Here is a 14696-nt window from a genome sequence, read left to right on the forward strand (position 1 = left end):
TCCATGACCAGAAAACCAGACACTAAGTCTAGTCTTATATTTTATTGCTATCGTCAATTTATCTAAACATTTTCCAACAGTTCTCTCAGTTCAAGAAATTTGTTAGCAGATCTGAAAACAATTAAAACGCTTTAAAGTAATTTTGATCAAATTTTGTATATTTAATAATAAAATAATAAAAACACATAATATTTTCGTTTTGTAAATTGATTAAATGTTGTTTCATTTTTGTTGTAAAATGTATATAACTTTTAAATAAACTAAATAGTGTACATAGCTCTACGCGTATAGTTGGTATGCTCTGTTGTTTGTCTGCTCGCTGTTCATTGTTCTTTATAGATATGATGTTATTTAGGCTTTCTACACAGTATCAGTTGATAAACATGAGTATGTATATAACTATTTGTCTATATCTATGTGTGTGTGTGTCTGTGAAGGGCCAACGTTCTGTTTGCTTTTATAATCAGCTAAGGCGAAGCGTTGACAACGGATCGTGGAGTACGGCTTGGATAGTTGGGTGCAATGACCCAACTGCAACAACAACAATAATCAAGAGCAGTTAGTTGTGTTTGTGTGTATGTGTGTGTGTGTTGTGTTTGTGTTTGCTTGTCTTATAACTAGAAACTTACATATGTACAAACTATGTAACAAGTCTGGGGGGGCGGGGCGGGGGAGCAATAGCTACCGAATAGAGTTAGTTGAACATCTTAAACTAAACAAATGCAACGTCGTCCTCTCATCTCTCTTAACTTGGCAGTCGATTTGTGGCCCAGCCATAAGCTCAGCTGCTAAATATGATATATGTAGGTATCAACATCATCATCATCATCTTGATCAACATCATTATTATCTTGATTTGCTTCTACGTCGTTCTCACACTTACGATTGAATATATATATATATATATCTATAAATTTTTTAGTTACAAATTGATCAATCAATACTAAAGCTTAATGTATGTGTATATATATATGTGTGTGTATGTGTATGTTTAAATTGAGGCGAGGCACTCGATAAAGCAAAAGGCACAAACATTACACTTAGAGTAAGGCTACTTAATCTAGATCTAGACAAATACGACGACATATCAAGTACATGCTTCTAGCAGGCATTGAGCAGCTAGAGCAATTCGTTCGATTTGCTGCTGCTGCTGCTGCTGCGGCTGCTGCTGTTGCTGCTGCTCTCACTGCTTTTTCCAGTTACTAATTCAGTTGCTTTTTCAGTTACTGTTGCTGTCGCTGCTTTCAATATCTTTCAACAACATCGAGTGATTGGCAATTAGTGTTAAACTAACCACTTAATGGTACAAATGGGGCGCTATCAATAGACAATTAATGTTTGGGCATTCCATTGTCTTCGTCTCTCTAGGCTGCTGGAGATAGTGACTCGTTCTTGGCATTGCGTTTCTGCTCCCAGCTGGATATCCAGGACAGCGGATAGCAGAGGAAGGCGGATAGCAGGATTAGGCCACCAGCAAAGTAGAAGGCCACATTGTAGCTCTCCGTAGCTGCATACAAGGCACCTGTTGGAGCAGAGAAACAAATCAAATCAAATCAAATCCACTCCCATTCAAGACTCCTCCTCTCTTACCTGCTATGGGACTGCCTATGGTGGCAGCCAGGCCCTGGAACAGCATCAGGAAGCCAAAGGCATTCGTCAGTTTCTCCAGGCCAATCAGCTCGACGGCGATGAGCGATCGCAGCGCCGAGAAGCAGGCGATGCAGATGCCGAAGAGCACAGCGAAGGCCCACTGGGTGGAGGCATTGATGACCACGCCGCTGAAGATGGTGGCCAAGCCGCCGGCGGTGAGTGCCACATTGTTGAGCCACAGTGGCTTGACGCTGGGGAAGGAGCTCATCGAGCCGCAAACGATCCTAGCGAAGGTGTTGATCATGCCAATGCCGGAGATGACGGATACAGCCGACTCCTTGGCCATGCCAGCGTCAACGGCGCGATCCGTCAGGAAGGAGAAGGGCACAAAGAAGCCCATCATGGTCAGGAAACCGCTGACGGCCAGGCACATGAATGCCGGCGACTTGAGCAGGCTGGTGTCCAACATCGTTGAGAGTGTGCGACGCACTGCCTCCGGGCAGATGCGGCAGCCCTTCTGTCTGTCCTCCAGCATGTCCTGCTTGGTGGGCAGACGCGTGACGGACATGTGGTAGGCCAACGAGGTCTGCGACTGATACTGCGGGATGCGGGTCAGCGAGCCGGTGAAGAAGATATCATCTCTGTACATGGGACGGGACGAGGACTGCGACTGGCCGTGATGATGGCCGTTCTGATCGTGATGGCCGCCAGCGGCGCGTTTGGCCAAATCCTGTGGACGACGCCCGGAAACGGTGTGTCTGCGTGCCTGAATGCTGACGGGCTTGGCCTCCGTCTCCAACAGATTGTCGTTCTCCGCCTCCTCCTCGTTCTCGCCGACTGTCGTCAGTTCCTTGTGCAGATTGAAAGTCAGCTGTTGTGGATCGCCGTTGGGCGTGGTTGGCTGCGACTTGCGCAACTGCTTCAGCTCGGTGCCCTTGCTGCCCTGGCCAGACGGACGACGCTCCAGATTCATGCCCTTGAAGATCTCCGCAGCCGTTGGATAATGATTGCGCTGCGAGGCGCCCATATACGTATTATGTGCCGAGTTGGGCATGGAGTAGGCGAAGCGGCCCTCGGGCAGCGGCTTGGTAAACGCCGCCTGATGCAGCTGCGGGGTGGGAGCCACCGTGCTGCCATGGCCATTCAGCTTGGTCTTCTCCTCGTCGACAACGGTGCCGTCCTCGGTGACGCCCAGTGTGATGGGCTGAATGGGACGGAAGGCGAGGCCGAAGATTGCGCACGACAAGATCATGATGCCCTGGATAGCCAGCGTCATGCGCCAGCCGGTCTTCTCCAGCAACAGATCCGTGAGCGGAGCAAAGACAAAGGTGCCCACACCGGAGCCGCAGAGGGCCACACCTGTGGCCAGGGCGCGCCACTTCTCAAAGTAAAAGCCAATGATGACCACAGCCGGAATGTAGACCATGCAGAAGCCAATGCCACCCAGGATGCCGTAGACCACAAAAAGGAACTCCACGCTGGTGGCAAAGTACGAGAGGCCGAAGCAGATTGCGCCGAAGATGGCGCCGGCAATGGTCACCGGACGGAAGCCAAAGCGATTGGCCAACGCACTGACAAAGGGTCCGGCCATCAGGTAGCAGCCGCTGAGCAGCGACGAGACGAAGGTCACATAAAACTTGCTCACATGGAACTCCTTCATCAGCTCCTCCTGGATGATGGCCGAGCAGAAGACGATGCCGTCGATCACTGTGCAGCAGAGGAACGAGGCAACCATGACCACCCACGCCCAGCCGCTGTCCGGTGGCACAACGACCGCTGCGGTGTCTATCTCCTCCTCCTCCTCTTCATGGTGCTTATCCGTGTCCGGATTCTTGGACACGAGAGCATTGACAGTCGATAGCTCATCCTGGGATCTGGTATGCGGTGTGGGCATGTTGCAGCTGCAAAGAGAAAGTCATTTGAATTTTTTAATAGAATGAAGATGTATTAATAGATAAATACTATATAAAATTAGTTATTAATAGAGCGATATCTATGTGCTCAAATAATTGTTATGCAAATGGTATTTTTTTTGTATTTTTTGTTGTATTTTTATCAGCCGACGCGCACCCACACAAATATTCGTGCGTAGCCTTCACACAGATTGCGTATACGCCCCCTTGAACGGAAATACACTTTCCCTTTTCAATGTGCACAGCATGGCGTTATATATTATATATACATATGCATGTGTATGTGTGTGTATGTGTATGTGTATGGGTGTACAATATCATATTATGTTTATAATTAGTCACGTGTATTTATAACGCATTTGTTGTGCCATGCCTATCTCTATCTCTATTTGTATCTGCCTGCAGCTGTTCAATGTGTGCGTATCTGTATCTTTGACAGTATCTGTATCTGTATCTGTATCTTTATCTATGCTTGGCTTTTGTTTATTTCAACGACGTCAATTGAGGTGTTATATATGCGTTTCGCTGGGGGTGGGTGTCAAACGTCAACGTACTCCTCCACCTCGATGCCAAAGCCAAAGCCAATGTCAAGCGAACAATAACGACAACGACAACGACAACAACTGCGTCAAAAGCTGCTTAAAGCAATCGCAATAAAAAATAAAAACAAATGTAACGTTTTCTTTATTTTCCAAAAATATCATATGTACTTAAGCTCTTCGTCAATTTCCCAAGCCGTGCGACATGACAATTATTGAAAAATTTCCTCCATTTTTCGCAAGCATTTTCCGTTTTTTATTTAATCTTTTTTTTCTTTTGTGTATAGATTCTTAAACATATATATTGGAATTTTTTATATATATTTAAAATTATTTATATATACATTGTATTTTTTATGTACTCTTAACTGATTTGTTTTTTTTTTTTTTTTTTTTTTTGTTCATTTTCTTTGCACCCGCTCGGCAAAGCTTACGACCTTGATTCTTTATTTTTGGCCTTATCTAATCTGATCTGGATGCGAATACAAATGAATGCATAGGCATTTGGGCTTACGACCGCTATAAACGCAAAGTACTGCAACACTTTGTTGCGACACATTTATTTGGCTTACAAAATGTTTGCGCTGCCTGAAAAACAGAAAACATTGTGAAATGTGGATTTATCGGACAGTAGCCCAGTACATATATATATATAATATATAATAAGCCCACAATTAAGATATTAACGACATTTGTAAGGTCTACAAAATGCTTTTAATTGTTTAATGAAGAAGATGAGTTATGATGCGGCTTAGACATATCAGATATAATGGACAAAGCGCGCATATGATCTGCTTGGCTTGCTATAAAGATTTTCTCGACTGGGCTTAAGCTTAGTAATTTTTTATAAGCAAGTTTTTGAATTAAGATGGTTAAAGTTTTAGAAGAATTCAATGAAAATCATTCTGCTTATGCATATTTATTATTAAGAATTCATTTTATGTTATAAAAAACTAACGCTGTATAACTTAGTCGAATCTCTGTCTTAGTCGAATGTCCAAACATAAACTCAATCAAAGATGAAGCATATTGTTTATACAGTTATAATTTAATTACTACAAGTAAGTACTACAACATATAATCATACTAATAGTAATACCAATACTTATTTTAATATATATCATAAGTCATATATTTCTATATGAACGCCTCTCGACCGCCACACTTCAAATCACAAGGCTAAATCCCAGCCCTCATTTGAATCCTCCAATCCAGCCATATATTTGGGCTAGTCTAGATAAAGGCAAACACCACAAACTGGTTAAGATTTACGATGTCGGCAATTTGTCATAGATATTTGTATAATGCTAATGAATTCGTGGCACTTGACAACCCTGCTGTTTACCGCATGTACAGTTATTTATTTGCGGTTTTGAATTGCTCGTTTCATTTTATTGCCTGGCAACCCCGGGCGTAAATGTTTTCTGAAAAACAAATAAAACCCTGGCGATTAGCCGCTGATTAGAGCATTGTAAATAGTTTATTGTCTGCTAAGTAGCAACACCAGCCATTCGTGAACTCTCGACTAAATACAATATATATAAATACCCAGCAATGCAGGGCATAAATCAATTGATTTGACCAGATTTGCGCTTGGCCAAGATACGGTTTGGTTGCTTCATCAGGGCCCAAACACCCAGATAAGTGCGCCCACTAAGGCCACTTGGTAACCCAAATTCGGGCGACATGTGACTTGCTTCCACTATTCGATACGATTGCCTAGATTATACCAATTTATGGTGCACCATATAGGTCTATAAATATACATATATGTATATATGTACATATGTATATACCATGATATGTGCTTGTGCTGGTCTAAGATAGGCGTCGTTGAAACCCTTTAACACTTTTGTTTATTATGCAATATTATTATTATTATTGTTATTATTGCTGGCGCGAGTCTCGTATTTCATGATTGCTTCTTGTTTTTGTTTTTTATTTGCCCAACGGTCAGGCCAAAGTGTTCGCCGGACGTTAGGAAACGGCTCAGCACATTGCCCGAGCGAAGCCAGACAAGTACTAGTGTTGCTGCTTCTTCTTCCTCCTGTTGTTGTTCTCTGTGTCTGCTCTTAACTGGCTTGCAGCTAACCCCAACTATAAATAGACCGTTGTCAACTTGTTGAACGAAATCGAACCATTTGGTTTTTGTGCTAAGTACAAAACGACTTCGGGACAGGAGAACGCGCCCAGTTGCACAACTCAGACAGACTGAATCCATGCCGAACGCAAACCGGACACCAGGAGTACCCTCTACATAAATGTGAGATGAGCGTGCAAAGCGGGTGTCTATGGAAATGATACCATTTATGCTCCAAGTAGATTAGTTTAACAAAATAAGGACTTTATTGCATTTTGCTATTCCTCTTATAGAGCATTCTTATGCCTCTTGCTACTCCCTAGCTTTCTTTACTATCCTTTTATTCTATATCTACTGTACCTCGATTCTCTGCTCCTCTCTCTCTCTCTCTGTCCTTCCTTCCTTCTTTCTCCCTCTACTGGTCCTATACTCGATATATCTACGCTCTTCCTCTCTCTATACTTTCATTAATATCCTTATCTCCCTCTCTCTCTCTGTCCATCTCTGTCTCAGTCCCTCAGATTTATACAACTTTTTAGAGAGTATCTTCTAGTCGTGCTTGGCCTGTCCTGTACACAGGCTTATTTCGTTATTTGCACTGCCGTGGCGCTGGGTTCGGCGGCGTTTTATGTCATTTATGCCACACAGACACTGCGGATAGATAATATGTGGCATGGAGTAGAGTTTGTGTCCTTAGTCTGGTTGTAAGCTAATCCCGCTGTGAGCAAACACTAGCGTCCATCCATCAGCTAAAGTAGCCCGCTTTCCCCTTCTCCGGCTCCTGCCTCGTCCCGCCTTCGATCCCTGGTTACAGCTGTTGTCAGCGTTCAATGCGATTGCTAACAGCTCTTAAGTTGATGCCCATCGATTGAATTAATAAATATTATAGGTGAAAACATATGGTCAAAGAGAGATGAGCGAGAAGGGAAGTGAGAGAGAGAGAGAGAGAGAGAGAGAGAGAGAGAGAGAGAGAGAGAGAGAGAGGCAGCACTACTCAGGCAGACAGACAGACAGTAAGTAGCATTGTTGCTTTACCCATTCCTGGGTTTTCCTTTTAGCATAACTGTGCGTACATATGTAAACGTATCTATGTAGACCCATAGATATGTAGCTGTTAGCATTTCTGTATCTGCCTTCTTTGTTTGTGTATTTTATTTATATCCGGCTGTCTCTTTTCCTCAAAACATGTGGCATGCGCGTGTGTGTGTGTGTGTGTGTGTGCGTGTGTTCCATAATTTGTAGCTACATTTAAATGATTTGTTGCTCGAAATACTAATTAGCCGATGCTTCTGTTTGGATTTCTTTTTGGAATGCCAACCTGTTGTCTGTGCCCCTATAAGGCCACGAGCTACAATAGCTGTTTGTTGTTTGTTGTTTTTGGGCGTGCGCCACTCCAAAAGTTGGCCCAAATTATTTGTGAAACATTTTAAAGCAACTGACGGCGCTTGGGCTTGCCAAGTTCATTGAACGGCCTTTCACCCAGCACGAGTCAGACTCATAATCAGAGCCAGAGCCAGAGTCATAGTAGATGCCAAACATTCATTCACCTGACTCACTGTTTAAAGTCCAAAAGCTGCGCATGCGCAGTAGGTGACGGAGATTTATGGACGATTTTAAATGAATTTATTATCAGAAATGAGACATCTTTAGCTAAACTTGCGATATTCATTTTAATTTTCAGCAAGTGATAATAAAGCGAATACTGAATATATCTAGACATATGCATATCTTATCTTTGAATATAGTTTTAATTTTTTAAGAACTAATTATTATGAATGGCACACTTAAGGCTTAAAATAGAATTTCATCAAAAATTTGCTGACATTATATGATATGATATGATATAATATAATGATTGAAGGTTGGCTTAAGGAATGTCAATATCTTGTCTGGCCAATGCCATATCAATGCTTCATAATTAGTTCACATAAATGAGACCTCAAAGCGGAAATGGAAATAGGCATGGAATAATCAAGGATTTATTTCATTTTGGTATTTGATTTGGATTATTATCAGTGATTATCATAAATGTGGAACTCTTCTCTCATCGATGAGAAAGCAGAGCGCATAATAAGCTAACTGTTATCCCATTAGAGATCTTGAATTTGTCGAAAGTATTCAATATTATCCACATATATCATAATTACTTATAATATCAACACAAATCAGTTAAGCGAAATGAATTGAATTTTTTAATTACTGAAAAGATTGAAGAAGCGGTTAATGAATTTATATTCTGTATAATTAAAATATCGATCTAGATGTAGTTATCTACATATTTATACGCATATACATACAGACACATTTTTATGCTAATATATAAATTATCTTAAGACTAAAGTTCAACCGTCTGCGAATGAGTTCAAGCTCTGGTATACTTAAGATAGCCATTTCCTTTCGTTAACAGCTGTTCGGCATAGATTATATGCACGTTGCTTATAAAGTTTATAAAGCTCATATATGTAGATGTATAGTATAGAGCAGATGCGGGACACACTTTATCAGCTCCAGTTATTGTTGCTGTTGCTGTTGCTGTCGGCACTATCGGCATGAACAAAGGCATGTCAGCTCTTTGGTGGCACTGCCAGTGTCAATGAACAATTAGTGGAGCGATCAATGGTCGCCTGGGTCTCGTAGAACCCAAAAAAGAAATACATGTACAAATCAAATGTGTGTGTGTGTGTGTGTTTCATACGTAACATAAACCCGAGCACTCTGTGTCGGAAGTGGAGCATGCGATTCAAAATCAATTAACATGCTCAAATTATGGAAAATTCAACTAAGTTTGGCAATTATTTGTTCAGATGCAGTCCACGAGAGGCACACAAAGAGAGAGAGAGAGAGAAAAAAGACAGAGAGAGAGAGAGAGAGAGACTTGCTACAGATTTATCAATGTAAATTGATTTTTGATGGGGTTATCAGCACGTGACTTGAGGCACAATTAAAGAGATACAGATTTATTGAGGGCTATAGATACTTTTACAGCCACAGATACAATTGGAGCTGGAGATACAAATACAGGCTGTGCCCCCGTTATACTGACATTGGCACCAAAGCGATTTCGAATTTACAGCAAATCTGATAAGATCTTAATACAAATATTATATTTATATATATTTACAAACAAGCAGCAATTGCATTGCATACACTTCAGAGTGGCAAAGAGATAGAGCGAGAGGGGGGAGGGAGTGAGGGAGAGACACATTGTGACTTGACACTGATTTCTAAATGGAAATGTATTGTAAATTGATTTCTGACGAGGTTATCTGCACGTGCCGTTAATCAGGCGCTTGCTCAAGCTTTAATCACAGCCCGTAAAAGATACAGATACATTTACAGGCACAGATACAGTTACACACGCAATGCTCCCAGTTGTTTTGACATTGGCGCCAAAACGCTTTCGAATTTACAGCAAATCTGATAAGACAGAAATGTATAAATATTATACATTTATATATTTGATCACAAACAAGCTGTAAACCTGCATTTGAGAATTGTCATCCAGCTGCTCGGATCACAAGCTTATCAACGCTATCAATCAACAACTCAGCTCAGCTCAGCTCAGCCCTAATCAACTGCAAATATGTAAATATTTTCTGAACTGATTAACGTAAAAGTTTCGTTGTGGGGTAAAAATATTTATATTTTTCCATAAGATGTGGAAAGATTTTTTTTCATTTTATATATTTTATGTGCACTCAATTTATATAAATGTATGTATGTATGTATATATATATATATATAGAAATCTATATGTACATATATTTGTAAGGTTCCACACGCAAGCGCACTGAGGCATATCCAACGAAATAAAAAGAGTCTCAGAAAAAACCGCAAGAATTTTAAAAAACAAAACAAAAAAAACTTGAAGCTTGAAACCTCAGTTATTTGGCAATGAATGATTGACTGACTGACTGGCTATCTCTCTCTCTCTCTCTCTCTCTCTCTCTCTCTCTTGCTCTCTCTCTCTCTCTCATTCTGTCTCTATGTTGCATTGTAAATGCGCAAAACTTGTTTGCTGCAACACAAATAACTCAAATATATATAAATAAATAAATATATAAACAATCTATACTTAATAAATACGTATTCCATGCCATTGGCTACTTAGCCTAGTTACAGTTTGCTTATTAATTAATTTAATTGAAATATTTGCCAGACACATGCCACAATTAGTATGGAATTGGGTGTCTTGGTCAATGGGGAACGTTAACGTATGAATCAGATTCAGAATTGCTATCTATAGCTCTGTCTGTATCTGTATCAGTTTCGGTCGCAGCTTCAACGTCATTGGCAGTTCTAATGCTTCTTAAGGTCCTACTGACGTCATATCCATTTGAATTAACAATCTGTGTTTTGGTAAGAGCTAAGTAAGGATTCATATTATATATTTAGTAGAAGGTTCTATCAAGTATATAATGTAGCAGGTTTAGCTTTCATTTATTTAATTTGTAATTGTGTTCATACATACTTTGCTAATATATTTATTGTATATTCATTTTTCTGTTTTCCCTTAGAAGAAACACATTTTCACGAGATCATTATCAAGGACAACTCCTATTCAGCATGATAGGGCATCTTTTAGTCGTCTACAACTAAATTCCACATAATCTTGCATCTATTTATTCTTTATCTTCAAGTAGTATATTATATTATATTATTACTTTTATTACATCCGCACATCTGGTTGAGTACTTGCTTTTCCATTAGATTTATGAAATTGTTTATAATCTTTTGTTTCTTTATCTCTTGAGTACCGTTTGCTTTCTCTCTGTTATATATTCATTCACGAATTCTAGTCACCCCCGCTCCTGCCTCGTGTCGATGACACGTTCCCCATTTAATACATTTTGCTTTAATTTGTTAAGGTGATTATGCATTTTGGTATTCTTCTTTAAATTGATTATGTAAATAATATAACCGCGAGATGTCAATAACGTATCAACTAAAAGTTGACTTTTCGCTTTTTTTTTTATTCATTCTACCAAGCAACCGGTTTGAAAGGAAAGTCAAGAAGTCGCTCCCAAAGATCAAAGACAGAGCAAAAGGCCTTGAACAAATGCCAACATATGTATATTTATTTTATTTTCTTGATTTTTTTGTTGTTTTATTTTGTTTCCTATGCTGCCTTAGTGGGTTTTCTATGGGTGAGTCAGCGCACAGTCATGTCTGGATAGGCATAGCACTCGCAAAAAATAGGTAGAAAGAGTGTGTCGCTCTTTTTATGATACCCTCAAAATACTGATAGAGGGTGAGCGAAGGCATTTTGTCAAAAGTTATGTAACAAGCAGAAGAAGAAGAAGAAAGTATAACTCCAAACCACCTGTTTCAAATGCTCTATAGCTTACGCAAATCAACCTATCAAGAATTTATTCCGTTTCCAGGAAATTGATTAAAGCCGATATCAAATTCTAGTCGTTGCCCTTATCACGCATATTGTGGGCACTAGAACTGCCTAATTTTTGATATATTGATATTATTAATTGGGCACTACATTTATTGGATAGCTTGCACAATCTATGCAAAAGCGAAAAAAGAAAAAGCTGCAGGGAATCTTCCAGTCGAGCACTCCCAGCTGTCGCACTCTTATTTGCTTTATTTACATGCCTATTTATTTTTGCCTAAAAATCGACTATAAAACAATTTTTGAGGTTTTTTTCTGGTTTATTTCATTTTTTTTTTTTTTTTTCAGAGTAATTTGTATGATAATTGTGTTTGACATTAAGATAAAAGTAAATTACTTGTAAGAAGGGGTTCAGGCCAATTAGTTCTTGGTAACGCATTTGCATAACTATCCCACGTCTCTGTAGCTGTAGCTGTAAAATATCGATCTAGACTTAAGCTGATTTTCTTCTCGCTTGTTTTTCAAGTTCAGGAAAGCAAAAACTGAAAAGCAACATCGAAACGAAACGAACGTCAGCGAAAAACGCCCATAAAAGGCACACGAAAGCCGTTTACGTGTTAACGTGTTTCTGGTTCCTGATTCCTGGTATTGGCATGATGACTCTTCACGCCAAAGCCAAAGAAGACGGCGACGACATTAAACGTACCTATATGTACATCTATATATCTACATATATTAAAGTCGCGTCTCGTCGCGTCGCGTCGGTCTGCATCTTTTCTTGGACTTCAAGTTAGAACATTAACAATTTGTGACTAAGTTCCCGGCCGGTGTGCGCGGAGTCTCAATTGAAGTTGCTGCCAGACGGCGCGACGTGTGTGTTGTTGTTGTTGGCTGTTTCTCTTAGCCAAAAAAAAAAGAAATAAACTCGTTTCTGGCCACTCGCAGGGGCTGTGCGGCGAGGCGCGGTCATGTGACACAGGCATAAGGCCAAGTCTTTTAGCCATTCATCTGTATCTTGGCTGACTGCGCGCGCGCGCATTTGTGTGTGTGAGGGTGTGTGTGTGTGTGTGTGTGTGTGTTTTAGCCCTATTGCGCTTACCTTTCGATGTTGTTCTTGTTGTTGTCGTTGCTGTTGTGTTATGTTTGGCTGTTGTGGCTGGCGTCTGTTGCAGCTTTCAATTTGTTGAGTATTTGAGTTTTTTTCGTTCAAATTGGAGCCCGGTCGCGCCTCTAGTTGCTGTAGTCGTATTTGCTTTTTGTATTTTTTGATCTATTTCTGGCCACCTAGTCGTGGGCAGTGCAAAGAATTTCTTATGCGAGAAAGCGAAAGCAAACGTGAACCGCGGCACAGCACAAAAAAAAGCGAAAGTTAACTGTAAAAAACGCCTCGATTTAGAAACCGAACCGAACGCAAGGCGAGGAGAGCGAACGCGCTTATAAATACTTCTAGTATATGTATCTGTATCTGATTATCTGTAGCAGTTTAGCAGCTGTTCGTACGATCCCCGTGTACCGTTCTCTGCAAGTACATGTGTGTGTGTGTATGCTTCTATAGGTATATTATTTGTTGTACATATGTGTAGCATATGAAGTGTGCGACCTGCCTCCGCATGCGAAAGGCACGCGTTTCAAATAAATTCGTTGGGATTCGTTTAAAATATATATTCTATTTTGTTTTATTTTAGTTATTCTGTGTTGCTGTTTTTTTTTTTTTTATATTTGGTTTTTTGTTTTTTATGTTTTATTTCGTGCTTTAAGCTGTTGTTGTTGATATTCTATTCTCAGCGGCGCTTTGGCGCTTTCCAATACGTAATTGATCGCGCGCTTACCGACCGATCCGAGCGACTGACTAAAGATAACTAAAGGGAAATGGAAATGTGTTGGCAGTATAAACCACAAAGCAGACAACAACAACAGCAATAGCAGCAGCACCAGCAGCAGCCATAGCAGCAGCAATAGCAGCAGCAATAGCAGCAGCAACACCAACAGCAGCAGCAGCACCAATACAAACAAACCGTTCGTCCACACAAGCAACGCAAAAACAGTACGCAGCAGGCTGCTTTGCGATACGAAGGCATTCTCTCACGAGAACTGAGCAGCACACACTCGGACTCACACACACGTGCACACGCACACACGAAACATGTGCTTGTATTTGATGTTTGCATGGGCTTGTGTTTGTGTTTGCTTTCGGCATTTTGTTGCTGTGCTTCGCGCGTTCTTTCAAACGCACATTATCAGAGAACGAAACTTTTGCCGTCTCGCCTCCCTCCGCCTTAAGCCCACCACCTAGCCCAACTCTTTCATTACGCTCGACGTTATCGTGCATACGGCGTCGTGAATGAAAATGCCACAACAACAACAACAGCAATAGCAGCAGCAGCAGCCGCATTAAGAACGTCAACGTTAGCCAACATAAATATGTTACAACAACAACCGGCGAAACTAAAAACATGGCGTGTTGCCCAAGCAGAAGACTGTGCGCATGTGTGAGTGTAACTACAACAGTGTGGGTACATGTTTGGCTGTGCGTAGGGTACTTGATGAAACGAATTTTGCTGAGAGTGTAAGCTCTCTCTCTCTCTCTCTCTCTCTCTTACTGTCTAGCTCTCTAACATGTCGACACTCATGCCATCGCCCTTGCTTTCGTCTTAGCGCTTGTCGGACAAAATGGCCTGCCAAAAAAACTAAACAACAACAAAAGCAATAAGCACACACACACATGAACGCATACATTATACGTATACGCAATTTGATTTCGATTCCGATACCGATACCAATACAATCAAGAGTGTTGATTGTTGTTTCTTTTGCTGCTGCTGCTTCTTCTCAGAATTCTCTCAATTTTGATGCTATTTTTCTTTGACTCATTTGTATCTTTTTTATAAGTTTTGTATCACAGAAGAAGTGAAGTTTTTTCTTTCTGTTTTGTATGGATATCAGGCATGTTTGCCCGCTTGTGTTTATATTTGTATTAGTAATTATGGTATATTGAGTGTGTGTGCTGTGGCTTTTTCCACTAACAAGTTATTTTGAATGAGATCCATTCACGTTTTTTTCAGTTTTATTTCGACTGTTAACTGGTTACCGGCATAACACACACACAAATAAATGGCTTGAAATAATTGCCATAAATTATGAAATAGTAAGATATGAACTAGCATGATTGGACAGAAAAGACAAGACATCTAAAAAAACCGCAAATCATGGGAATCGGAATTGGAATTCAT

The 14696-nt window shown here is 40.5% G+C and overlaps 1 protein-coding gene across 1 annotated transcript; it reads right to left on the minus strand.

Moving 5' to 3' along the window:
* Positions 1-137: 137 nt before the first annotated feature.
* Positions 138-13334, minus strand: LOC108653014 (monocarboxylate transporter 9). The gene is made up of 3 exons (XM_018103282.3): positions 12566-13334; positions 1591-3491; positions 138-1522 (listed from the first exon to the last, which is right to left on the minus strand). The coding sequence occupies exons 2-3, from the start codon at positions 3482-3484 to the stop codon at positions 1365-1367; spliced, it is 2052 nt and encodes a 683-aa protein (XP_017958771.1). The 5' UTR covers positions 3485-3491; positions 12566-13334; the 3' UTR covers positions 138-1364.
* Positions 13335-14696: the final 1362 nt, after the last annotated feature.

The sequence above is a fragment of the Drosophila navojoa genome, chromosome 5 (assembly GCF_054131105.1).
Source record: "Drosophila navojoa isolate 15081-1374.11 chromosome 5, UAZ_NAV_1.0, whole genome shotgun sequence".
Lineage (NCBI taxonomy): Eukaryota > Metazoa > Arthropoda > Insecta > Diptera > Drosophilidae > Drosophila > Drosophila navojoa.